This window comes from Canis lupus, chromosome 3, assembly GCF_011100685.1.
Source record: "Canis lupus familiaris isolate Mischka breed German Shepherd chromosome 3, alternate assembly UU_Cfam_GSD_1.0, whole genome shotgun sequence".
NCBI classification, from domain to species: Eukaryota; Metazoa; Chordata; class Mammalia; order Carnivora; family Canidae; genus Canis; species Canis lupus.
This window is the reverse complement of record NC_049224.1, coordinates 80734912-80761286: the sequence shown is the minus strand read 5'-3', so window position 1 is coordinate 80761286 and position 26375 is coordinate 80734912. Positions and strand designations below refer to the sequence as shown.

The 26375-nt window shown below is 35.1% G+C and overlaps 1 protein-coding gene across 11 annotated transcripts in view; it reads left to right on the top strand.

The window, feature by feature from the left end:
• PCDH7 (protocadherin 7) overlaps positions 1-26375 on the top strand; it is a 415603-nt gene that overhangs the window by 216392 nt on the left and 172836 nt on the right. For 3 of the 11 annotated variants that reach the window (XM_038533527.1, XM_038533525.1, XM_038533528.1), the window contains 2 exons: positions 4785-4880; positions 9629-10325. The exons of 7 other annotated variants lie outside the window; for them this stretch is intronic. In XM_038533527.1, the coding sequence (XP_038389455.1) occupies positions 4785-4873 (89 nt within the window). In that variant the 3' untranslated portion in view covers positions 4874-4880; positions 9629-10325. Of the gene's footprint in view, positions 1-4784; positions 4881-9628; positions 10326-26375 lie in introns of those variants that run through there. One more of the 11 variants, XM_038533526.1, reaches the window with a different exon arrangement.

The window sequence follows — 26375 nt, the reverse complement described above, 5'->3', positions numbered from 1 at the left end:
TGTCTAATGGACTGACTGTATCCTACTATTATAGCTATTATACAGTTTTAGAGACAGCAGATCTGTAAAACATTGGAAATTTGAAAATAAGCAAAATATTATAGATTTGCTAGAAACTCTATAAAATGTTTTTAATAAAACTAAATATTGAAATTTTAATAAAATTGTCAAAAAGTGTATCACAACTCCAGATCTGTGTATAGCAAAATTCTAATTGTCATAGTTAATCTGTAGAAAGTAGAGTGTAATATTGAATAAATCAATGAGCATTTTCATTTAAAAATTTAAAAAAGGATATTTCATATTTTTACTCTAGCGTTAAGAAAACTTACACATCATATGCTAGCATGAATATACCCTACTTTAAATGCATATATATCAGACTCATTTAAAATGTACTTCAGAAAAAAAATGTACTTCAGTATTAGTAGGTAAGGTTTTCACTTAAAAATTTTTATGCTATTTCCTGATTTTTTCATTGTACGATCATTTTACCAAAGCTAGATGCTAGTAATAGTAAACATTTTTACTTAGGTGATTTTGATTGCCACGAAGCTATACAGTCTATGCCTTTAAATCTTAGGAGTACAAAATATAATGCAGGATTCTAGAAACACATCATTAGCACTTACTAATGAGAGCTGAATAAAGGATTAACAACTATTCTTTTATCTTAGATCACTTACGATTTTTACTGATTAAAAAAAAAAAAAAAGCTTCAGGTGATACTTACACAGTAACATTTTTCCCCTTCATGTTTTCTGGTTTTTCGTTCCTTGTGGTCTCAATAGTTAAGTTTGACTAATAACTTCATTCAGGGCTTATATGGTTGTTTATCGTATACTTAAAAAGTGCATTGGGCGATGTCCTATTTGCAGTGGTGCAGTCTCCCGAGTGCTGTAAGAACACATAGGCTTCCTTTCTCTGTAAAAGTTCCCAGGTTCCACCTCTTTCCATGGCCACCAGGGCAGATTTTAATCCTGTCACTCAAGACTTAGCATAGCCAGGTTAACCTCTCTACACTCCAGCCTTTCCCGTCCACACTATGGACGCTAATATCGTGACTATCAAAATGCCCCCTTTGATCGTTACTTAGCCACTCTTAGCAAGAAGGACGATGATAGAAAATCAGACCCATCTCATTGCCTGGAGTAAGGCTTCCTCCGAGGATGAGCTTGGATGGCTCATCTTCAGTGAGGCCCTAGGTATGAGTGTGAGAGACATTGGGAAGCTTTAGAGCCAGACTCAGAGTTAAAATATGTCTTCTAATTGTTAGAGAAAATCTGCTTCTAGGATGGACCTTACAAATAGGATAACGAAAGCAGTACTATTATCAGGAATGTTTATGCAATGTGGCAATAGCCTTTTCTCCTATGTCCTTGTACCAGGCACACTGGCATTTGAGAAAGGCTAAAGACATTAAATAAGTAGAGAACAGCAGTATCATGGCCTAATCATTCTCTTTATATTGCTTGATGTGTCTCCTCAACACACCCAGCTGTCTTCTACTGTTCCTTCCACCGCACAATCCATTCTGGTTGGACTCACTTCAGACCTGCCAGCCCTCCATGGCCTCTTTGCCACCATCCTGCATTAGGTTGCATCAGCTTCCCTTTCTGCAAACTGCTTCTTTTTTTCTTGTACCCATTTCCTTCTCAGTCGTTGAGAAGAAGCTTAGTATGTGTCTTGTCAAAGACTGCTCCCCTCATCTCTTCTCTTGTAACTTCCAAGCACTACACTGTGTGACCCCTCCTTTGGTTCCCCACCGAAAGATTGTAATCTTTTGGGAAATGAAGCAAGCCTTGAGCCTTATTCTTCTGTGTGACAGTTCAACGTTGGGTGTTCTGTGCTTACTTTACTCAATCACACAACCTTTAGTATCTGTAGCTTCATATCAGCTTTACCTTGATTATGCATTTTTCCAAAAATAGAAATTAGAAGAGTCTGACTTTATAATGGGTAGACCAGTAGTTTTCTTTAGGATATCATTGTCCTTTCATCTACATGACAGAGAATTCCTATCCTTTTGGAAAACCAAATTCATTACAAACTCTGTAATGTCAATGCTGTTCAACAATAATCTATCCGCTTTTCATTTTCATGTATTATATCCCCCCCCCCTTTTTATCCAGGTGAAAATCTAGCTCACATCATTGTCCATAAGCAGATTCCTACCATATACCCCTGTAGTACCAGGGACCATTTTATTATCCTGGCCTTTACCATTCACATCTGAAGGAAAAATATGTTCTAATTTCATATTTCTTAATCCATAAAGTTCTGTTCTCCACTCCATGAATTCATAACTCTTTAAAATTCTAATTTAATCTTTTTGATGACTATTCTATTTTGTTTCAGTTATTTACAAACTCAGCTATTTATAAAATCATTTTATATTACTTGTTACATCTTGATGAATTGTATTATTAGTATTTTTCTGTGTCTTATGTATGTGTATTTATTTTCCAAAGTTTTTCATAAGTATACCCTTGGTTATTTTTTTTCTCCCACAATATAGTATTAATTTTCAAATAAATTTATGATATTCAAATATCATAACAATCTACCCTTCTTAAGGTCAAAGGAAGAATTTACTATATATAAAATCCTTAGGATATTGGGGAGCCATATACAAAAAAGAAAAAAAAAATACTGTATTTCATGCTGGATGCAAGAATCTTGTCCCAAATTAAGAGCATGTAGATCTTTATCCTTCTGTCTTGCAAAATTCCCACATGTGATTCTTCCAAAGACAAAATATTGATCCCAAAATGCTCACTCAGGAATATTTAAATATAGGAATAATTAGGTTTATTTTTTTTTACTTTGATATTACTGGAATATGTAGGTTTTAATTTTAAAGGGGGATTTAAATTTTAAAATATTATGTGTAATAATATTTTAAATATTAAATACAAAATAAAAAATAAAAAGCTATAAAATATCACGTTTAATCGTATCAGATAAAAATTAAGTTTTCTACTTTGAATTGCCTTTCTTTTTATCTCAACAGGCCTAGACTTCATATGCCTTTAGAATTGTTTGATCCTAATCTCTTATGATAACCAATTAGTTTCTAAATTTCTCAAGGGCTGACTAATACTGTTGCCTAAGCATTAGGTGGGTCATGTTATTTTAAACAGAGATGATGGCTAATAGTAAGCAGTGTGTCAAAGACCAGAGGAATTGAGAAATTGGAAAAATTTGAGACATCTTGTCTAAACAAGATTAAGACAAGACCAAAAGGATTATCATGCTTCTAACCCCAAAGATCGTTGTGATAGCTGCATTCCTAAACATCAGGATTAAAGGGTAGAATCACATTCAGAATGCAAACATGTATTCACAAAAATCCCTGTCTTTAAACAAAAATTCAAGAATGTCCCAGCCTGTCCATAAATAATACACTGAGAAACATATTGCATGAGGGGTCAGATGTTTTAAAAATTAATTCCCACTTATTTTTAAACATTTTCCAATATTTATTTATTTACTATTTTTTATTAAGACTTAATTTTTAAAGGAGTTTGGCTCAGAAAATTGAGAGAAAGATACAGAGATTCCCCTTATACCCTTGCCCCTACACACGCAGTCTCCCCTGTTATCAGCATCCCCCAAACAGTGGCATACCTCTTCTTTTCCTCATAAAATATACATATATTTTATAAGTTTATTTCCACTTTTATAAGCTTTATAAGCTTCTCTAGGTAGTGCAAACCATCATTTTTCCTATGTAATTTATATCTAAATCTAAATATACAAAGCTAAAAATTTCTTCAAAAATATATACTTAAGAGCAAAATCAGGTAGCAGTGTTTGGTATTTAGGTGTGCTATCCTCTCATATATTGATATTATTAAAGCAGTTGATCATTAAGATTCAGATCATATACTGTTATCAACTATTAAACATTTTCATTCTGTTTCTTTTTATACATTTCTATATATTCACTCTTCAGAATTTACATATAATCTAGATTAAATCATGTCTTGGGAACATATAATTAGAACATGAGCTTTTTTGCAAGTTTGATTACTTTGATCTCTTTCTAAATCTATTACATTTAATTCTTTTTTATTAACTTACCAAGTGAAAGTTGTTTTGATATCAGAGCTACATACCCTTAAGAGAATATAAAAAGGAATAGTGTATCATGAGCCAATTATATAGCAAGGAGGTAGAGAAAGAACAAGAAAATGGTAATAATCCTGTTGTGGAGGGGGGCAAAATACGTATATATTTGGTATTGTTTATCCTACATAGTTTTTTCTTAAATATATTGTTAAAAAAAATCTATGCCTACACCTGTATATCCCAATGTGAATAAGATAGTAGCTCATTTTTATGATTTTTTAAAATTTATGTATTCATGAGAGACACAGAGAGAGAGGCAGAGACATAGGCAGAGGGAGAAGCAGGCTCCCTGCAGGGAACCCGATGCAGGACTTGATTCTAGGACCCTGGGGTCATGACCTGAGCCAAGGCAGATGCTCAACCACTGAGCACTCAGGTGCCCCAAGATAGTAGCTTATTATGTGTAGCAGCTCCCTGTGTCCCTAGATTTGGATGATTCTTGTTGTAAGAATGTTTGTATTGACAACTTCCGAAATACCTAATTTGCATAAATTATGTTTGAAATGCATCTGGATTTTTTTAAAAAGGCAAGAAAGAAACCGAGCTCAGGGTTTTTGGAAATTGTTTTATTGGCCAGATCTATGGATGGTCACCATTGTGTAGGGGCTGCTGATTTTCCCTTCACATCTTTCCCCGTCTCCCTTCCCCAGGTGTTGCTGCCATCACTACCTTTCCCTTCCTCCCCTTTCCTCATGGCAAGACGCATGGAAGAAGAGTGCTGTTAAGGCCTCTCCATTAATCAACAGGTATGGTGGTTCTCATGAAGCAGTACCGCTGCCCCTCTTCTGCACTCTTCATTAAGAGTCTGACTCTTTGACATTCAGAAGATGCATTTATACACTACACAGGGTCTACCGATGTGGAGGATTTATAAAACTTGAGTATATATATATCTTTACCCATTTCGGCATACTATGCATTTCAGAATTCCCTGCACAGCTAGAATTTTTTTTTTTTTAATGTAAAGACTACAGCAGAATTGATGATACAGTTTTCAGAGAAAGGTGTTACACAGTTTCCTCAACTGATTATCTAGGAAAGAAAAGGAACTGGTATGTGTATGCTACTTTCAACCTTCTACAAACAATTGTTAGGTAACATACCTTTAAAAAGTACAAAATGAGAATGTTGTGTGAATTTTAACTCAGAATTCAATTATTATCACATTTGGATTTTTGAAGGCATTGCGCAAAATCACATGCACATGAATGATGCTTACTCATTTGCTTATAGAAAATGAGATATAAGCCAGATCAAATAAGTCTAAAAGCCCCACAAAGCCATGTCATTCAGATGTGAGAGCCAAATGTATTCCTAATCACTTTCTGAAAAAAAAAAAATTGTCAACCTAGCTGGTGGCATTTGAAGGAGATGAAGGCAACGGTTTCCTCTAGCAGTCTCAGGATTACCTCTGTTCAGGTTGCTGTAGTTTGAAAGGAGCTAGGTCCCTCAGGGCGCAAACTCCAGCAGAGTCATAACCTATAAAACATAAACACTTATTCATCACAGGGAAACACCTACCTTCTTGATTTCCTTTTTCACTAGAAGAACTGGTCCTTCTAGCTCCTGCAGGGGCTTGTTTTGGGGATGTGTCAGGTTCTGCGTTACACTTTTGTGACTCTCTCAGATTTTTGAGACATGTGACTAGAACACTACCTTTGGGCTAGGAAAATTATTGGCAGACGCTCTAAGATAGTAAGGGTGTCTCTAGGTGTGCATTTGTGGCACCATTATTTGTGATGTTCTTTAAAGTGGTAGCATAATTAAGACTTGTTTGTGTCAGTAAACAAAACAAACCATTTTTATTTACGAGCACTTTTTACCAATGAGACCCTTTGCCACTGGAGGCTGAGCCATTAATCTTCATTCAAGAATGTATAGTCTCTTTTTGGATAAAGCTCTGAAGTCATTGGCTGTCCTTCATAATCCTATTTTATACATGGTGTTGTCTTTCATGTCCACAGGCCTTCACATAACTGGGTCTCTCCATCTGGAGGGCCTTTTTCCCAGGTCTGTTTGGAAAACTCACAACAGTAATATCAGACATGGGCTGAGAGTTTAATGTGTGTCAGGCATCATGTTGATGAGTTTAATCTCCATTTTCTTAATTTATCTGCACAAAGGAACATAGAGTTAGATGTTATTATCATTGTCCATATCTAATAGAAAAAAAAATGAGGCTCGGAGAAATCGAATGTGGTCAGGATCACTCAGAATTGACGGAAGTGGGATGTACCTTCTGTAATTTCTCCTGATTCCTGCCATGCAAAGTTGCGGCTCTAATTCACACTTGACTCTTGAATTACTAAAGGGCAATGATTTCATCTTATCTTTTCTAAACTCTTCTTGTCCACAGTGTTTGCTACTCACTAAATATTGGACAAATGAGTGAATGTTTATAAAACAGTCAGCCTTTTTACCTGCATATGGATGCTTCCCCTCATCCATACTTCCCTCAACTCTGTTTTTATTTCCCTTAGTATGTGCCTCTTGACCATTGTTAGCCTCACAGATTACTCACAATGTATTGTAAGAAATATATTATACAATGTAATTCATTATTTTCTTCCAAATTTGGGACCTATAATTAAAAACCAAGTAATATTAAACAATTGCAAATGCAGGAAAAAGCTAATTTAAATGTTATAAAATTTACCAAATCTAGAGATAAGAAGTGTAGATATACTTGTATCTCATATGGAAAGAAAAAAAAAATCAACCAACACATTCTAAGATTTTGTGGAAAGGTAACCAGAAAAATTCTTTTTTACATTATAGGAAAATGAAAGAAATACATATCATATAGGTAAGCACCTTATCAGTTTACCAGAAAAGGAAAAGAAAAAAAAGTAAAGATTAAAATATATATGAGATTTAGAGGATTAATCATGAAGGAAAAAAAATTTGAGAAAAAATAAACCACAAGATTCTGGAAAAATGAAAAAATTGAAAAGCAATAAAAAATTGAAGAACACATATCATTGAAAACCACAGACATTGAGAGAACTTTAAAAAATATGAAATCAAACTAGGAGGGAAAACAAAATCAATGCAGGAAGAGAAAAAGACCTTTATTTATGAATTTGTATTTCCTTCATCCTTAGAAAATCCTTTGAAGTAAAAGTGCTGGAAAGAAAAAGAGCAAGTTAAGATACATTGATTTGGGAACACTGTATACTTATAGCACTTTTTTCTAGTGCTTTTGGGAGCAAGATAAGGGTTTCAACCTTAGCTTGGAGTATTTAGAACTAAAAAGATTGTGCCTAGAGAATACAGTTGAGTCAAAGCTTGATAGAAAATTAGAATACAAGTCAAAATATCCTTCCTCACCATACTTTCTAACAAGATAATCATGGAATTAATATCAATCTATTAGTTCTGTGAATATTGTTCTATCTTTTTTTCTTTTCTTTTAATGTGGAGTGCCTAGAACATAGAATAAGTGTTTGCTGAATTCATGGGCGTTTAAGAGAGATTATGGTCAACCAGTCTAGCCTTAGATTGTGCATGCATCCCTTAACACCATTGTAAGGATCACTCATCTCTGCTTTAATAATTCCAGTGACACAAAATCCAGAGGTAGCTCACTCTATCTTGGGACATCTTTAACTTCTCAGCTTTTTCTTATTTTCAGTCAAAGTCTGTCTTCCTGTAACTTGAATCCATTTATCCTGGATTTCCTCCTTGGGAAAACACATAATAAGTTATATTCCTTTTCCAAATGAAAGTATTTCCAAGACATAAATTCAGACAGGTCCTCAGTTAGAGTGTCTACATATATAGTGTCTCTTTATATATTATTTCCTAGATTAAAGCCCCAGTTCATCTAATTGCTCTATGTTACTAGGTTGCAAATCCTTTCAGCATTCATTTAGTGCAAATACTTTTTTTTTTTTTTTTTTTTTTTTTTTTTTTTTTATAAAACAAGGAATTCAGGATAGGCACCCACAGTTTAGATTCTCATATTTGGTCAATTTGAAGAGCCTAGAAAATCCCTCTAAATACCTTCAGAAAAAAAAAAAAGAGAGAGGTGCAGTTTAAAACACCATATGGCTTTGACCTGAATTTTTACATTAATAAAGGCTTGGATAGTGTATAGTATTGTATGAAAATAAAATAAATACCACTATGTATAAAAAGGGCTGGAAAAAGATAGGAAAATGAATTAATATTTGAAAAATAACATTTGATGAAGGTAAAAGACTTTTCAGTCTTTTTATTCTTTTTTTTTTTTTAGTCTTTTTATTCTTAATTGAATATATATTGGTTGATGCCTGAGATAGAAAACCTGAAAAACCTGTCCCGCATTCTAATAAATTTGTCCCCCACACACAAAAAAATCCCTAAGTGGATAATAATATAAGTGGATCAGTAGAGGTAAAAGACAAATAAAACAAAATCAAAACAAAACAACAAAAATTGTTGATTTTATTGACTAATAACATGTGCTAACATGTAACAATAGGTTACACAGAGGTCAAAGTAGAACAAAATAAGATTGAAAGATGTATAAAGGACTCCCTGTCAGATATGGACTTTCCCTAATAAAAGTTACTGCAAAGTAAATTTTTCATTTATGTAGTGTTCCTTAATGCCAAACTGCTGTCAATGTTCCTTGGTGAGTTCTATTTATGAGTAGATTATGGCAGTCTCTCAGAGGCCCTGCACATCTGACTTTCAGTGAGTGCCTACACAGAATATATGGCCTTTACTAGAACCTGGAAATTTAATTAATTTGCTGGCAGAGAATATTTTTTATGCCACATGGCTTTTCCCTGACCCTACCCAAGATTTCCATTTTCAGATGTGCTTCATATATTATGAACCTATATAATCTTAATGAACATTTTCCATATGGTAATTATAACGTTTGACTTTATATTCTCAGAAGCTCCGGTGCCTACATATAAAGTCTTTCTCTTTAATACTAAATGTTGCTTTGTAAATTGTATGAATATATGCCCTTCACTCTGCTTTTCTTAGATTCAATTCCCAAAGCAATATCCTTGGGTTATTTGATTATATGTAAGATTCTTAAGCAATATTCTCAAGAACAGAAAACCTCTATCTGCTTTGTCTATCGCTGCTATTGAAGATTGTATTCTATGTGCAACATGTCCAATTTAATATCTTTCACTCTGTCTTCTAGTATTTTAGAAAGAGGAGAGTGAAATGCAGGATATTCGAATTAATCACTTAACCTCTCAAGACCTCATGTACTTCACTAAAATGAGGAATTTGACTAGCTTGTTTTTAAAGTAAGTTCCAACTTTCTACAGAATATGGGAGACAAGAAATTTTTAGAAATTAGAGTTTTGTTCTAGATTTGCCAATAAACTATATATCACCTCCCAAAGATATAGTTTGCTCATCTGTAAAATACAATGACCAAGTTAAATCAGGGATGTAATATTTAAGGTTAACATATTCTGACTTATTTCTTTCTGGAGCTTTCTCTTGAGAATGATTCTGATAATTGTGCTTTTAAAAATAGACGAATCCAAGAAAATGTTTGGTGTTCTAAGGAAGACAGGTTGAAGAGAGGACCACCACTTGAGATCATTGAAGGACTTTAATGCAAAAAAGAGACAAAGGATTGAACTCAACCTTCGTGATTTTTGAGGGTGGAAAGAATGCCAGTAGGCTTCAATGGGAGAAAATTGCTTCCATATAAGGATGAAATTTATTACCTTATGAAATAATAAAATCCGCTCCATAGAATAGTCCGTGTTCTGAAATCTGTATCACTAAGGATGTTGAAACTTAGGTCGCATGTTTAACCTCTCAAAACCATTATTAAAGGAACTCATTCATAAGATAGCAAGTTAGACAAAATGAATTCCAATGCTAATGGTCTGTGATTACATGATAATCATCAGACATAATAATACTGATAACTTTGTCCTGGAACTTAGTAACATGAGTCTCAAAGATTTCACTGGAGTTGATGATTGAGAATTTTCAGTACAACTCATTGTAATTTCAGCCAATGCCCGTAGTGTCCTAGAGAAGTGCTTTTATCTTGCCAGTGCTAGTATTCTGGAGAGAAAGTCACTAATTTTTATTTGTGGAACCATCACTTCTTTTGTATCCAGAGACTCTACCTTCTATCGTTATTGTGGATGCTATTTCCTTATTGCAATGTAACTGGCTATAATAAAAATTGTAATAAAGACAGCTTGCAAAAGTAATCTCATGATTTGTTGTTTTCAATTTATTAAGGTGTGGAACATAAAGCATTCACATAGAATCATAAATTATTTTATCTGGAATAGACTCTGAAAATTCCTCATTGTGAAATCCAAAACTAAGTAACTTTTCAAGGTCATTCAGTTAGTGAGAGAGCTGTGATCCAGGTTTCCTGAATTCCAGTATGGAGGCAACCAAATTTATTGCAATAGCTTGCTTAAAAGTATAGATCTTAGTGACTTGACACTTTCTTTTGTGTCCTTAGATGCACTACTTATCTTGAATCAGCAGGATGAAATAGGAAAGCAAACACACAATTTTATTTATAAGAAACAGAAAAACACTAGGTAGTGTAGCCTGCTGTGTTCCTGGAGGGGCATGGAAGTTGGCATCCTTTTGTAAAGCTTGACATGACAAACATTCTTTGTAATCGACTAACAACTTTTGCCAGAAGTGAACCCGGTCAAAAATATATTCCAACTTAAAGTCAGGAGCTGCATAATATGATCTTATCACCACAATATTGTGGCTGGAGACACCACAAAATGCAACATCCCCAGAGTTTATAGTCAATAAAGCAGAGCAAGTTACCAAAGATTTCCGATCATAAGCATTAACCAAATTCAACTATCGTTATTTAAGCTTGCCTGTCCACTCTAATCAGGACAACAGGCATCAATTAAGTAAATACAACATCTGATTATAAAGAGAATTGTTAACAGCCACATTAGCTGATTGTAATGTGATATTAGCTAATTGACAGGGGAGGGGGATATTCTTACACACCATATGCAGATTGCACAGGATTTAATTTTTTGTGATCATTGTTGAGGCATAGCTAGCACCATGATAAATCAGTGTGTTCAAGTAATACAGCAAATGTGAATGAATATTTTTAAAATAACAAAAAATGTAGATCTAATTTTGAAAGTGTGCCAATCTTGTGAGATAATTAAAAATGTAATCATTATGCTAGTTTTACTATTTCTGTATTTTTTTTAAGATTTCATTTATTTATTCAAGAGAGACACATTGAGAGAGAGAAAGAGAGGCATAGACACAGGCAGAGGGAGAAGCAGGCTCCATGTGGGGAGCCCGATGTAGGAATCGATACTGGGCCTCCAGGATCATGCCCTGGGCCAGAGGCAGGTGTTAAACCACTGAGCCACCCAGGGATCCCTGATTTCTGTATTTATAACAAGAACAAGAAAATGAGATTGGGAGGTCTGATGGCTTTACAAAGGTGTTTTAGAATATTTATTTATTTTATTTTATTTTATTTTATTTTATTTATTTTTATTTTTTAAGATTTTATTCATTTATTCATGAGAGACACACAGAACGAGAGAGAGAGAGAGAGATGCAGAGACATAGGCAGAGGGAGAAGCAGGCTCCACGCAGGGAGCCTGACACGGGACTCGATCCAGGGTCTCCAGGATCAGACCCTAGATTATTTATTTTAAAGCTTTTCCCAACAAGTCACCATACTATCAGTGACTTTTCTCCTTATTTCTGAGCTGGTTATCAAAAAGGCATACATTATATAAGTCTTTAAATATGTGAATTTAAAAGGTTTTGCATAGTATCTTCCAGTATATCTAGAAGACATTTTCTTCTGAAAGACTAAAGTCTAATTTTATCACAGAAATCAACAGAAAAGTAACTTTCAGATAACATACTAATTTGCTTTACTGCAAACTCTGCTGGATTGCATTAGGTGAGAGGAGAATATCCAAATATTTTTGGCTTCAGTAGGAGTGAGAAAGAAGCAAGAATCAAATCATTTGGTTATGTTTTCCAACAATTGAACTTAAAAAAAAATGTGGTTATGCCTCAGATACTAAAAACATATGCTGAACTGTGATAGGTAGAAGATATTTTTATAAGAAAGTAAGGAGAGGAGGAGGCAGATTAAGATTCAGCAGCACAAACTACATGTGCGTGGAACAAATCCTAAGTGAAGGAGGAAGGAAATTTCTAGTACCCTGTCAGACCTGCCCAAGGATCCTTCTTCAATGGCTTTATGGTTCACTGGGCAGAAAGGCTCTTTTTCACATTTCCAGAATATATGTCTTGGATATGTGAGTGTTATATAAACATAACAACATATCGAATATCTATAAAATACATGGACTCTATTTATGACCATCCACGTTGCCTTAATAGTGGTATCAAGGTACTATATATCAAAAAAGAAATACAACCATGGATATTTAAAGCTACAATTCATTATTTTGGATTTAAAAAATAATGAAAATTTAGAAAGTGAAATGTATTTTATGTACAAAAGCCTCCTTTTAACAAGCCTCTTTTATTTTTTTTTATTTAAATTTCAATTAGTTAAGATACAGTGTAGTATTAGTTTCAGGCGTGCAACGTAGTGATTCAGCACGTCCCTACTGCACCTGGTGCTCATCACAACATGTCCCCTCCTTAATCCTCATCACCTATTTCACTCATCCCCCCACCCACCTCCCCTCTGGTAACCATCGGCTTGTTTTCTGTAGTTGAGTCTGTTTCTTGGATTGCGTCTCTTTTTTTCCCCCCTTGGCTCAGTTGTTTTGTTTCTTCAATCTACAGATGACTGAAATCATGTTGTATTTGTCTGTCTCTGACTGACATGTTTCGCTTAGCATAATACTCTCTAGCTCTGTCCATGTCATTGCAAATGGTTAAGATCCCATTTTGTTTTTTATGGCTGAGTAATATTCCATTTAACAAGCCTGATTCAGTTTTCAGAAGAGTTTGTTATACGTTATGAGAGAAAAAAAAATTATGTAATTTTGGCCAAGCATTTTAAAGTTCTAATAATATTTTAACAAAATAAACTAGTTCCATCTGCAAGTGAAATCGTTTACAATTGAATAAATGATTATGAGCTATCATAGTACTTTTAATGACTATAGCATTTTTTTCTGTTTTTTAAGAGAGAATTATGTTTATCTCATTTAATCAAGAAAAAGTATATCAATATTTTTGTATAAAAAATCATCACTATCTCTAAAATAATGACTGGCCAAAGAAGGTAATTAATTATTTTACTACTAATTTAAGAATACATTTTTAAGAAAGAAAAAGTATAATGAACAGATAAACCATGAAAGTATTTTACTAGGTATATAATAATATATCTTTCCAAGCAAAGTTATATATGCTCACCATTTTATTTTAATGTAATCCTTCGGAGTGAACACTACTTCAAAAAGATATCAATTATTTAAACGTTTGTTTGCTTTTTTTTAGGGGATAAAAAAGCCTGCTTACTGTTTCAAGAGTGTGAAGCTCAAAGCATTAGATTAGTAAAATTAGTGGTTCAGAAAGTGTAAGAAAGTAATGAATCATCTACAATGTGGTATAAATATCACATTTTCCAAATATGTCATTTATTCAGGCATTGCAATGATGCCTTCGTATACATTCTGCTTTTACCTCCAATTGCAGTTTGTTCATGAGATTCAGTAATGAGAATGACTATGTTTTTTGAATTTTACTCATAAATTGAGGGCCACTAAAGCGAGCGTTTTTGTAATATGGGATTCTTTTTTTATATACCAAGGATTTATTATAAATAACTGTGAGATTTCAAAGTGGTTTTCTCTAAGGAAATATGTGATATATACAGCACCATTCGTAATTAAAATGATGAACTATTTTCAGGGCTCTCGTACAGTCCAAATGTCAGAGATATAAATTATTCTGTCTTATTGTATGAGTTACATTCTTAAAAAAATAGAATAAACCTTGTAACTACTCATTGCCAGAGCATTTTTGGGAAAAGAAAAAAGCACAAATTACTACTGCTAAGTGTTACAGAGTTTACTCTGTCATGAAAGCATGTGTCCTGTAGTTGTATGAATAATGTATTTATAAGGGAAAAATATATATTTATTGTTCCAGAACTCTAGTGGCATTAAATCAATTTTCAAGTGTTTGTGGGTTGCTCTAATGCTTAGGACCCTGGCACCTAAGGATTTACTTTGTTGACAGTGAAACTCTTGGAGAAGCTACAAATGAAGTTGTTGTTTATCTGAAATAGTTTACGGTGCTAAAAATGTGTACCTTTATCTATTTTATTAAGTGGTTATTTATCTCTTTTACTTTAAATAATTAAGAGTTTCCTTTTTATTTAGCACAAATTCTAAGTGAAAGGAGACATAGACTTTATGAGTAAATTGGCTGACAGAGTGAAACACTTGCATTGAATTGTCATCTATTAAATTTTGATAGACAGTCTAACTACTCCATGTTCTGTTTCCTCACCTGTCAAATGATAACATAGCAATATACATTAAGTTCCCAATAGCTCATGTGGGCATTATATAGGTGGCTTGAAAGAGAGTGAGGGAAGGAGGGAGGGATAGAAGGGGAAAGAGAGGGAGGGAGGGACAGAAGGGAAAAGAGAGGAAGAGAGGAAGAGAGGGAAGGAAGGAGGAAAGGAGGAAGAAAGGAATGAAGGAAGGAAGAAAGGAAGGGAGGGAGGGTGGGAGGGAGAAGAGAAAGGATGGAAGGAGGGAGAGATACATTTCTACTGATTTCCTACTGATATATAAAAGAGTCAGTCCCCCAGTGTAATTTGGAGAGGTTGCATCCAAGTGGAGAGGGCATAGAAAATGCATATAATAGAATATTTTTCAATTAAAAAATGAATCTCTATTTGATGCATTTGAGAAATGCTTTTAGAATGAATTGGAAAATGAGAATTAGCTGTGGCCAGGTCACGTAACAAGGCACTATTCACACCTGTAAGCCAGCAGTTTATGAATCAGCAAAACGCTGCCCTGTAACATTACTTCTACTGCTAACAATAGGTGGAACCCCTTTCACGTGGCCACCTTTTTTGGAGAATTCTTACAATAGTTACAGAAAAGATCTGGCGAAGAAACTACAGGATGAATTTCATGCTAAATGTTACAGGAGCAATCCTTACACATGTGATTGCTTATTTCTGGATAAAAGAAAATAAATCAAGTGTGAAAAATGTTGGGGTACAAATAATTTGCAAATATAGATAAATAGAAAAAAATGTAAATGTGAGGCTGAAAATTAGGTGAGAACTGTTAATTCTCTGATAGCAGTTAATTAAAATGTCATTTATCTTTCTTTCATCTCATTTTCTGTCTTTGGATTTACTGGATGTTATTGATGCAAATCAACTTTGGCTGCTAAGGCGACTGCAGATATAGTCACATGATTTTATACAATATAAAGTGAGAAAATCACAGTTGGACTGTAAATAAAACCGAAACTATCTCTACTGAGTTGAAGAAAGGGAAATAAAATTTATGTTTAAAATGTATTTATCTGAGTAAACTGAATTAGAGCCCCTTTTAAATATAGAATTTTTAAAATTAGAGTTGATTCCACAGGAAAAAAGAACGCATAGCTGTGATTTGACATTAAAATGAAAATATATGGGCTTAGAGGTCTTCTAGGTGGGCTGTTTTATCTTTCAACTGATCTTCTTTTGCCAAATGAATAGTCACTTATTAGGTCTTTTATGAGATCCTTTATAAAATATTTACTATATTCTTAACACTTTTAAATTGATATTTTCATTCATATTCTATCTTATTCAAAAGATAATTTAAATGTAAAATATTGACAACTAGTCATAGTTACATTATGATTGAAACATATCTGAGTCTACCGAAAACACCCCCTTGTTTCCCCCAATGTCTTGTTCTTAATTTGAAAATGTAATCATGTCGATTGCTCGCCACATAAGAGTGTTGTCAACTGATACTGAAATGTATTGCGCTTCTATAGAACTTATGTTTTAGTATCCTTACCTGATACTATCTCATTGTTTTTACTGTCATCTTTCTACTGCAAAAAGAACCAAACCAACTCACCTGTCCTAGAGGATATATATACGATGTCTGCCGCTACTTTGGTCAAATAGAACATGCCCAGAGGGTGTTGTTTCAAAATTTGTCTCAATGGCTTTAAAGCGGTTTCTCTGACCTAACTAATCTCCCTCACTCACCTCTGTACCCACAACGTAATCTGTTTTCCAGGGTTGGTAATTTGCGTCTTCCTTTCCTCAGTCAGCACACACATTTATGTGGTGCCAGAAACAACAGAATTCAGTTGGACAAATGCACATTGGTTTATGAACAACTCGAGTGGCTCTTGGAGGAAACAAATTATTGGAGCTGAATTCCTTCTTGTATATGAAAGACTCTTAGGATACTGGAATAGAGATATTTGCAGTTTAAAAAAAATATTTAGTAAACAGATGTCTCTCTAACTGATAGAATTTGAAAAAGTGTGCAAAATGATGGGGAAATTTATGATATTGGGTTAATGACAGCACCAGAGGTGTGTGACAAGGGACATCAACTAGACTTGTTCAGGTTGTACAGCCTAAGTCACTGTTTTCTTAAATTATTGGCCTTCAAGTTCTTAAAGATCTACAAGATGTATATGTGTGTGCACATGTTTGTGCACTCATGCATGTATGTTTCCAACTGAGGTAGGAAGGTGTTCAGTTAAGTCATTCTGTGTAAATGGGAGTAAGAGACTTGAGATTGCATTGAGAGTTTTGACTTCATGTTAGTATTTCTCTCAGTAGCTATTCCACTTGTGCATTGTCTCTGCTTAAGCAGTAGCCACTCAGCTGGACTTCCACTGTGCAGGTCATAAGCTTGCAGACCAAGTTGTATCATCAATAGTGTTCTAATCAACAAAGTCCTCTTGCCACTTACATTTCAGGTATTTGTCAGTCATGGGAAGTGGGGAAGTAGGATGTTATAGCTGTTGGCAGGGTGAGAAACACAGGAGAGGTAAGCCATTGGCCCACTATTGAAACCAGCATATGAAACTCAAACCTTGGCTAATGGCAGCTATAATCAAGAAGATCTGATAGGAGCTCACTAACAGATTCTTCTGGCTTTTGGTTTAAATCTGGTCAACCAAAAAAAAAAAAAAAAAAAAGCCTTCTGAGTATAAAATATCATGCCATATGTGACTAAGCATATGCTTTGAGGCTAAAAAGTCATTGGAGATTTCCGATGCCTTTTTAATTTTGCTGAGTTTCTTTTCCTGGATAATATAATTTTGTCACCTTTCATATATATGCTACCTATCACTCTTTGAGATCCCTAAATTGTGAATATGGTCTCCCAGTTCTTGGTGATTGTTTAAGACCAAGTAATACATTTGCATTGTTACAATGATATGCCTTTTCAAAAATGTTGGTAATTAAATACATCTAACAAGAATAAAATACTTTCTTTATGCCTAATCTGTGCTACGCGCTAGATTGAATTCATAGGATTCATTCTATTGCTTATATTATTTCCCTTCCACCCCCCCCCCCTTTTTTTCTATTTCTTACAAATGGATTGGCTGGTTATTCCTGCATTTTTTCAGAGTTCATAGATGGTAAAATGATATAGATAGTGCATTTTAGAATTTAGAATACTTGCCAAATATGACTGAAATGCCAGAAAAGAGTAAAAAAAGAAACTGCACAACCAAGCAAGGTACCCCTTCTTCACATTTCCAAAGTAATTTTTTTTAGGCCTAGGGAAATTTTGACGTGAATGAAAACCTTTCTCAACTCTGCAAACCAAACTTAATTCAGAAGATCACTCTGAGTCTTATGGATTGTGACAGTATCAGAGGGGCCATATTTTTACATGGATGAACCACAGCAGGACAATTTCGGAAATATATTAGACACAAACATATTACCTTCCCATCTCAAACACATATGTCTTATCTTGGTCCCTTGGTGGATCTTCAGCAAATGCCTGTATTCTGGCTTTATAAGAAATAGTCCATTTTCAACTAACATTAAATTGTCTACACATTATCTTCTCCCAATAACAGTGTAAAGCAGAGTCTGCCCTGTACTTCAGACTTCATTTTCTTTGGGGAACGTCTCATTCAGTGTTAGTTTGCCATAGGAGAAACGACAGATCATATTAAGCTCCTTCAGTGGCAATAGTTATATTTATTTGGGGACTTACTGCATTTCATTTTTCATATATTTGCATAGAAGAACCTCAAATGTACTTTCTTTCCCCTACCCCCCTGGGGTAAGCAGAAATAACAGTAGAAGATATGCAGTTTCAGCTTTGCACAACAAACGTGGCAGTACTAGGAGCCCCAGACTATCATAGACTAAAATGTCATTGTTCTACCCCCATGTCTACTAACTCCGGCAATTTAGGCACTAACTAGGAAGGCCTTTCCCTTTTCCACATTTTCAATGAAATACTGCGAAGGGTTTGTTTTTTCTTTTGTTTGTTTCTTAATGTGATTCCCAGTGATGGAGAGTAAAGGGGCTCTTTCCATCCCATTGCCTAAAATTCCCTTTCAGGGAAATTGAGAGATACTCAGTTACTGCTCTAACTTTTGCTCAAGTGCTTGTTTTTATATTCATATTTATGCCATGCCTTTTCCCCACAAAGGACTAGAGGCATTCTCTAGAATCTATAAGAAAGGAATATATGTTAATTAGCTTATATTCAGCTATTTTAAATTCAACAACTCTTAGTTTCCCTTGGCTGGTATTCTAATATAATTTGCAATCCTTGTGTGGTATATTTAGTAGGTGGTCTGTAAGGTACAGACATTTATATTTTATTTATATACGAGTATATGTAGAATAATGAAATACAATAGGTAGTTTCTGCAATGTAAATTTATGTTTGACTATCCTGACTCACGGTGGAAAACAATAAGTAATTTGGATCCACCAAAGCACACAGATACGGGAATTAATTCAGCAATCTGTAGTTCCATAATTTGACATCTTTAAAATCAATGGCTAATTTTGAGGAAAAAAAAACATGAAAGTTCATTTTTCTAGCCTTTTTGGAGTACAACAAATGACTGTCACCAAAATAGTTTTATTTTGAATGTGTTTGACTAGAGTATTTTATCAATCCTCTCCTTTTACCTGAAGCTATTACCTCTGTAGATCACATAAGATATCAAATCACCTTGCACCAATCATGCAAAACCAAAGATCTTCAAAATTCTAAGCATTTCTCCCTCCTGAGCAATGTTACCTCACGCTGGTGAATCTTCCTATGCAGATTAGGTTTCTTCCTCATTCTACACCAGCCCTGAAAGAAAATTAAAGAGAAGAAAGTGCAGAACTTGCCAGTTGGAGCTAGTCATGTTAAATATTCTGCCCTTTTGTGTTCTTTCATCTGTATCCTTCCCTCAAAAACAAAATAATCTTTGAAGTTTTGTGGAACTTCAAGAAGAAAATTTTTAAAAAGAGAAAAAAAATAATCTTATCCTAAATTCAGAAGCAGCCACGACCAAATTATTGTGGATAATCTTCAAGCAATATCCAGACAGGATGACCATTTTCACCCAAAGTATCAGTGTGGAGTAAAAATGCATTTCCCCCCCCCTTGGAGTCTTTCAAGACAATTATTTTGTGGTGCACACAGATGATTTAGGTGGATAATCTGGTCATGTTAACCGTGTACACGGTTTCTGACCATCAACACTATAACTCATCAGGCTTTCCAAAGCAAGAACTGGTTTAATCAAAGGATTTTCATTGCAGATCCCTGACTGTTGCTGGCGAGATGTCAGAGCTTGGAAGATACTTGCTAAGTAATTGTAAAGCACTGTTCTCAATCAGCATATATTATTGCGGAGCCGGAATTACACTGTCAGAATTTCTATTGAAGTTATACCTCAGTCATTTGAACTTTGAGTCACATGTGCTTCATTCAGTATCTCTACTGGATTACAAGCATGTTACATCCTTTCCATTTTATAATGGTGTTTAGGACAAAAATGCACTTTTTTGAGTTCCCTAGTTACCCACTGGGGATAAATGTCATTGTTTTTGTGATAGGATTTCATATCCATAAAAAGTTTCATGATTGTTTTCATGTCAGCCCTCAAATGTAGAGGAAACACTCTCAAAGGAAAGGAAAACTTGAGGACCTCTTTGAGTTGGACAGTAAAGGTTTGGTTTGGTCTTTTGTTTATTAATTTTTTTCTTTTTTTGAGGGGAGTGGGATAAGGGTTGGATAAGCAGGATTTTTGGTTTGGGTTTTGTTTTGCCTCCATCTCTCAAGGAAAACTAGGAGAAATCACACATCGAATCCCCATCAACCTTCTCCCAAAGGCCTCGTGTCATTAGTTGTTGAAAAAGAAGGCGAGGTACCCTATGTTGAGACTTGACCCTGTTGCAAATAGGGAGCAAAGGGTACTTGGAGATTATGTTAAAGCTGAAATAAAAGTCCAGGTTATCAAAATTGCTTTCAGGACAGAATCCTATTATTCCTGTGGGAGAACGTAATTTAGTAGGAAGAGCAACAAAATGGGAACTAAGAATCTTCATTCTAATCCTTCTTAGGAAATAAACGAGGCAATAAATCAGCCTCTCTATCCCTCAATCTCCATATTGTGAAATTACAGAATTGGACTAAAGACTTGTAAAATCCACCTCGTTTCAAATTTGACATTTTTCTATGTGCTGTGTATTTTTAAATTAGCCAATAGTGTACGTATTTAAAGTAGAAAAAATTATCATAAAAAATTATAATAATTTTAAAGCGGTTTTAAATCCACATAAGGGTTGTGACTGAGAAGAATGTCAAACTGCAAGAGAAAGCAATGACTGACATTACAAAAAGAAAAAAAAATATGTCTAAGCCATAAACGCAATTGATTTTTATCCTCTTGCTTTTTTGGTTTTGTTTGAATTGTAATTTCAGACTGTACTTTCAAAACCAATCATAAAAGAGCCTAATAGCTGGCAATAGATATTTTCAAAAATTGGGCCAAATATAATTTCCTTCACATTTATAATCTAGCAATTCTTATGGTTTATATTATTCTCTTCAATGGACAGTCTTTCTGACTTTGTTTTCTCTGTGTTTAAAATTATAGTTTATGCTTTACCAAGAAAACTACACAGGCTGTGATTGGCAGAAAATACAGACAATTGTATAAACCAAAGTACTTTCAACTGTAGAAAACAGCTAGTCCTAAAGAAGCTCATAAGATCCTAGCAGTATTCTTAAATATTCTTCTGTTTCTATCTCTCTCTCTCTACACACACACACACACACACACTCAACCTGAACCGTTTAACAATGACATTAAAAATAAATACATTAAAAATAAATAAATTAATTAATTAATTAATATTAGCCTTCAGAGCCAAATGCTTTGAGTAGCATTTCCCAAACCCAAGAATCAAAGAATTTAATAAATGAGGCATCAGTATCCTCTGAGTTCAAACATTCGGTGTCTAATTTATAGGAGTATCCCCACTGAAAACCCATTGTTGCAGACTTTTGTCCTAGAACCAATGAAGTGAACCGCACAGCTGCATTTTAAACATACTTGCTGCAAAGCCCAGATCACAGCTCAGATGAGCTTTGGTCTGTGTGTCTGACTCTTGCATTAGACTGAAAACCTTGGGAGAAGATACCCTGTCTCCTTCATTCACATCACATTCTAATAGTTAGAAGATCCTAAAAAGTCCCAATATACATTTGAGGAATAGATGCATCTCCTTGATTCTTTTTAAAAAATATGTCTTTAAAGGGGTGCCTGGGTGGCTCAGTCAGTTGGGCATTTGCTTTCGGCTCAGGTCATGGTCCCAGTGTCCTGGGATCGAGCCCCGCACTGGGCTCCCTGCGTGGTGGAAAGCCTCCGTCTCCCTCTCCTTCTGCCTGCTGCACCCTCTGCTTGTATTCTCTCCTTCTCCATCTGTTAAATAAATATCTTTTAAAAAAATTGACTTTAAAAAACAAATATAGGACAAAAAGAACATTATTCTCTATACAGTCTTTACTGTTCCTCTTTGACTTTGTTTTGCAAATATTTTTTGAGTGGACATTGGGTTCCAAGAATCACTTAGCCTCCAGGAAAACAAAAACAAAAACAAAAAATTACAGAGTCCCTGTCCTGTGCAAATTCAGGATTCAGTGGGAAGAAAACATAAAAAATGTTATTAGGAAAAAGATGTGATCATAAATGTATAGAAAGGAGATTATGACAGTAAAAAAGCAATGGGTTTGTAGACTTTTTGATGGGGAAACACATAAGCATCATCTTTTTGCTTCTTTCATATTTTAATCTCCTAAAATAACCCTTAGGCCCCATACTTCTCACCCTGAATATCCTATTCACATATTTATGTATACTTTTTTTTTCCACAAAGAATCATTAATTTTTTTTTAATCAGGGATTTTGAAAGGCTAGAAGTTCACTCACCAGTGACGTTACATTGAGCTTTCGTAAGAATTGCCTAAAATTATTATGCCTCTGTGTGAACAAGTATGTGACCTGGGTTAAAATAATTCTCATTAAATGTGGTAAAACCAAAAATGGCATGTAATAGTCTATGGTGTCACAAGAAAACTCCAAGTTTCTCAAGCCTGTGTGTGCCTGCATACCTCTGTGTTTCCTTTGCCCTGTTACAGTGTTTCTCTGGTTCTTTCTGGACAATTCCTATTCATACATTAATGTCCACAAATATTATCTCTTCCCACGAACTTATGTAACAGCTCCAGGATCCTGCATAAAAACGATAATCTCCTCTTCTCTTTATAACATTTGGTATGCATCTCGGTCAAGGAATATTTACTGAGAGCCTGTTTTGTTTAAAGCACTGTGCCAGAAACAAAGAGTCATTTCAGCCCCACAGACAGGGCTGTTTTAGGTCAGAATGCAGAGCATAGACTTGCTGGTTATTTACAGCCAGTGTCCATTCTGAATGCCCCGTGCCCTTGCTTTACCAGTTTGTTAAATATTTTGAATGTCGCCCCATGCAATGCATAAAGAGTCCCTGGACACTTTCAGACATGCCATTCGTGCTTCTGTCCTTGAAGCTGTACTGCAGCTCCCCCAATTCTTAGATAAGAAAGTTTAGTTTTGTTTCACTTTTTCCCCTCAGAGGTTCCCCAGAGGAGTGTCAATTCCTGTACTGTGAATCCTTCAGGATCCAAAGGAAACTTGGAGAAAGCAATTTAGGAAATATGTTGACAAACCCCAAGGAAGTGGCGTGGGCGCCTCTACCTAGAGTCTTCAGTGAAGACTGACGCATTGAAAAAATGCAGGGATCTAGAAGCTCGTCCACATTCGCAAGCCATTTCCTAAGCCTCATCTTTAAGAGCATATGCTGAATTTATGTTGAGTCTCATGAAGTCAAGACTGCTTGGGAAGAAAGATGGGAGAGGTGGGAAGGTCAGAGTAGGAGAGGGGAGAGACAGAGACAGACAGAAGAAGTACCTGTAGCTAAAAACTCTGAAATATGTGGTTTTATTGTATCTTATCTCTCACCAACGTGTGTGGAACAAAATTCAAAGTTTTTGTTCTCCAGCTGTAAGTACCAATAGTGATTAAAATTATAGTCATTAGACTCAAACGGACTCTTGCTCCTATCTCATCTCTTGTGGCTCAAAGCCGAGTGTCATTAGACACTTAAATGACCATCCTAAGGATGTCTTTCCACAGATAGTTTTTGCACGAATTAATAAGATAACTACTGATTATCAATCACCTCCTGTGTTCTAGACTTTGCCCTCTGAATCGTGTTAATTAACGGAATCATCACAACAATGGTATTGTCTTCATTTTACACAGAAGGAAACTGAGGCCTATTCACTTTGCCTCCTTCACCTGCCAAATATTTTCACCCCGGGTGGTCAGACCACAGAGTCTGCGCTTTCCCTGCTCCTGAGTCGCACACATGTCTTTCATGCAGTACCTGGCACATAGTAAGTGTTGTATAAATAGGGTTTTTAAAAATAACAATTTTGAAATAGATTTATTACGCCCCAGGCATTTTATTGTAAATTACGCAGCACAGAAGTGTGACAAAGTGGTAGTTTCACTTTTTTTCCCTGGCACAAATAATACTTCCCATGAGTTGAATGATACCTTTTAAGTACCAGACTTTATTTATTTATTTATTTATTTATTTATTTATTTATTTATTTTTAGATTTTATTTATTTATTCATGAGAGACACAAAGAGAGAGGTAGAGACACAGGCAGAGGGAGAAACAGGCTCCCTGTAGGGAACCTGATGCGGGATTCGATCCCGGGTCACCAGGATCATGACCTGAGCCGAAGTCAGACGCTCAAACACTGAGCCACCCAGGTACCCCAAGTGCTAGACATTTCCCCCCCCTATTGCATTTTAGAAGCTGAGGAGAAAGCATTGTTTTCTTTACTACTTCTCTGTATCCCAGGCTCTCGACACTACTTTACAAAACATATTTCTAACCATTAACTAGATTTGTCAAGTGGAGGAGGGATTTATTATATTTCCTATAGCTACAGAGCACTATATAAAAGGGTGTCATTGTAGCATGAAGTATTAAGAGTCCAGGTTTTTAGATACTGTTTTGTGAAGTAGTGAAAGTCATCACATCTCCCTAAGCTTCAGGTTCCTCATATGTAAAATGTAGAGTAGGTTCAAACACAAATGACATTTCTAGCTCTAAGGTCAGTGGTCCTGTAGTTTGGTAGGTGAAGTCCTGGGAAGAAATATTACATGCTCCTCATTAGGATTATTCAGGTTATCCAAATATAGAATTATCTACTTTTTAAAGTTATCAGATCCACATTATTCGAAATACTCAAAAGAATCCCCAGCTAGAGCTGATTTAGATGGTACAACTGTGTGGAGTTGACGGGTGATAGCTCTTAAAGAAAGTTTGCTTCTGAGTTTCTTAACTTTTTTTGTATGAACTAAATGCATATATAGTCAGAGAAGCCTTAAGAAAGGACAAGCAGAGGTGATATTCAGGTCTCTTAATCTGGGAAACAAAACAAAACAACATCCCAAGTAGACTGAAGCCAAGGCTCCAATTACTCTGCAAATTCTGGCAGCAAAGCAATAAGAAAATAAACACCTGCTGTGTGTTTATGTAAATCAAGTTTAGGCAGGATTATTTCTCTAAAATATCCCAGGTAATTGTGACTCAGTCATTCCAGCTTTATCGGTAACTACTGTAAATTTGATCAGTGTTTTTTTTTTTTTTCTTTTTTAAATGTAGTCCTCAGGCCATCTGCATCAGAATCACCTCATTAATATTGTAGATCCCTGGGCCCCCCAAATTTTGAATCAGAATATCTGTCCCTGTCTCTCTCTTCCTCCCTGCCCCCCATCTCTCTCCATCTGTCTCTTTCTCTTTGTTGAAACAAGCATCCCTGTCAGTGGTTTTTAAATATTTTTGACCAAGATGCCCAGTAAGTGGTACATTTTAGGTCAATATCTCCTTTTAATGATGGCCTGGCAGCAGCCCCATGAACCATTAGTTCCCCATTAAAAGTCAATAGTGATTAAAATAGTAAGCTACAAAGTTCATCTGGCTAGTAAAATATTGAAATGACTTTACTTATAATTTGCTTAACATTTATGGGAAATCTAAGAAGCCCTAGTCTCTGTGATAATACATGTTTCTCATATCACTTTTTTAGGATAAAAGAAAGATCTCTTTATAACTAAAATAATTCTCTCTGTAATTGTTAGAATTCTTATTATGGAAATGAAAAGTGTTCTAATTTTTCCTTTATCTGAATACCAATATTTCATTTGTGGTTGCTAAAACTTGTGGGCTATTAAGGCAATTTAACATAGCGTTTCTTTTGATATGAGTCAGTTCGCTGACTTGGTACAGATAGCTTTTAACTTTACAGGCATACCTGAGAGATTGTGGGTTGGGTTCTAAACCCCTGCGATAAAGCAAGTTGAATGAACTTTTTTGGTTTCTTGGTACATAAAAATGTATGTTTACACTCTATTATAGTCTCTTCGGTGCATAATAGCATTATGTCTAAAAACAATGTGCATATCTCAATTTAAAAAATTCTTTATCATTAAAAAATACTAGCCATTTTTTGAGCTTTCAGCAAGTCATAATCTTTTTTGCTGGTGGAGGTTCTTGGAGGGTCTTAGATGTTGATGGCTGCTGCTGACTGATGAGGGTGGCGGCTGCTGAAGCTTGGGGTGGCTGTGGCCAGTTCTTAAAGTAAGACAACACTGAAATCTGTCGTGTCATTTGATTCTTCCTTTTAGGAAAGATTTCCATGGAGCACAGGATGCT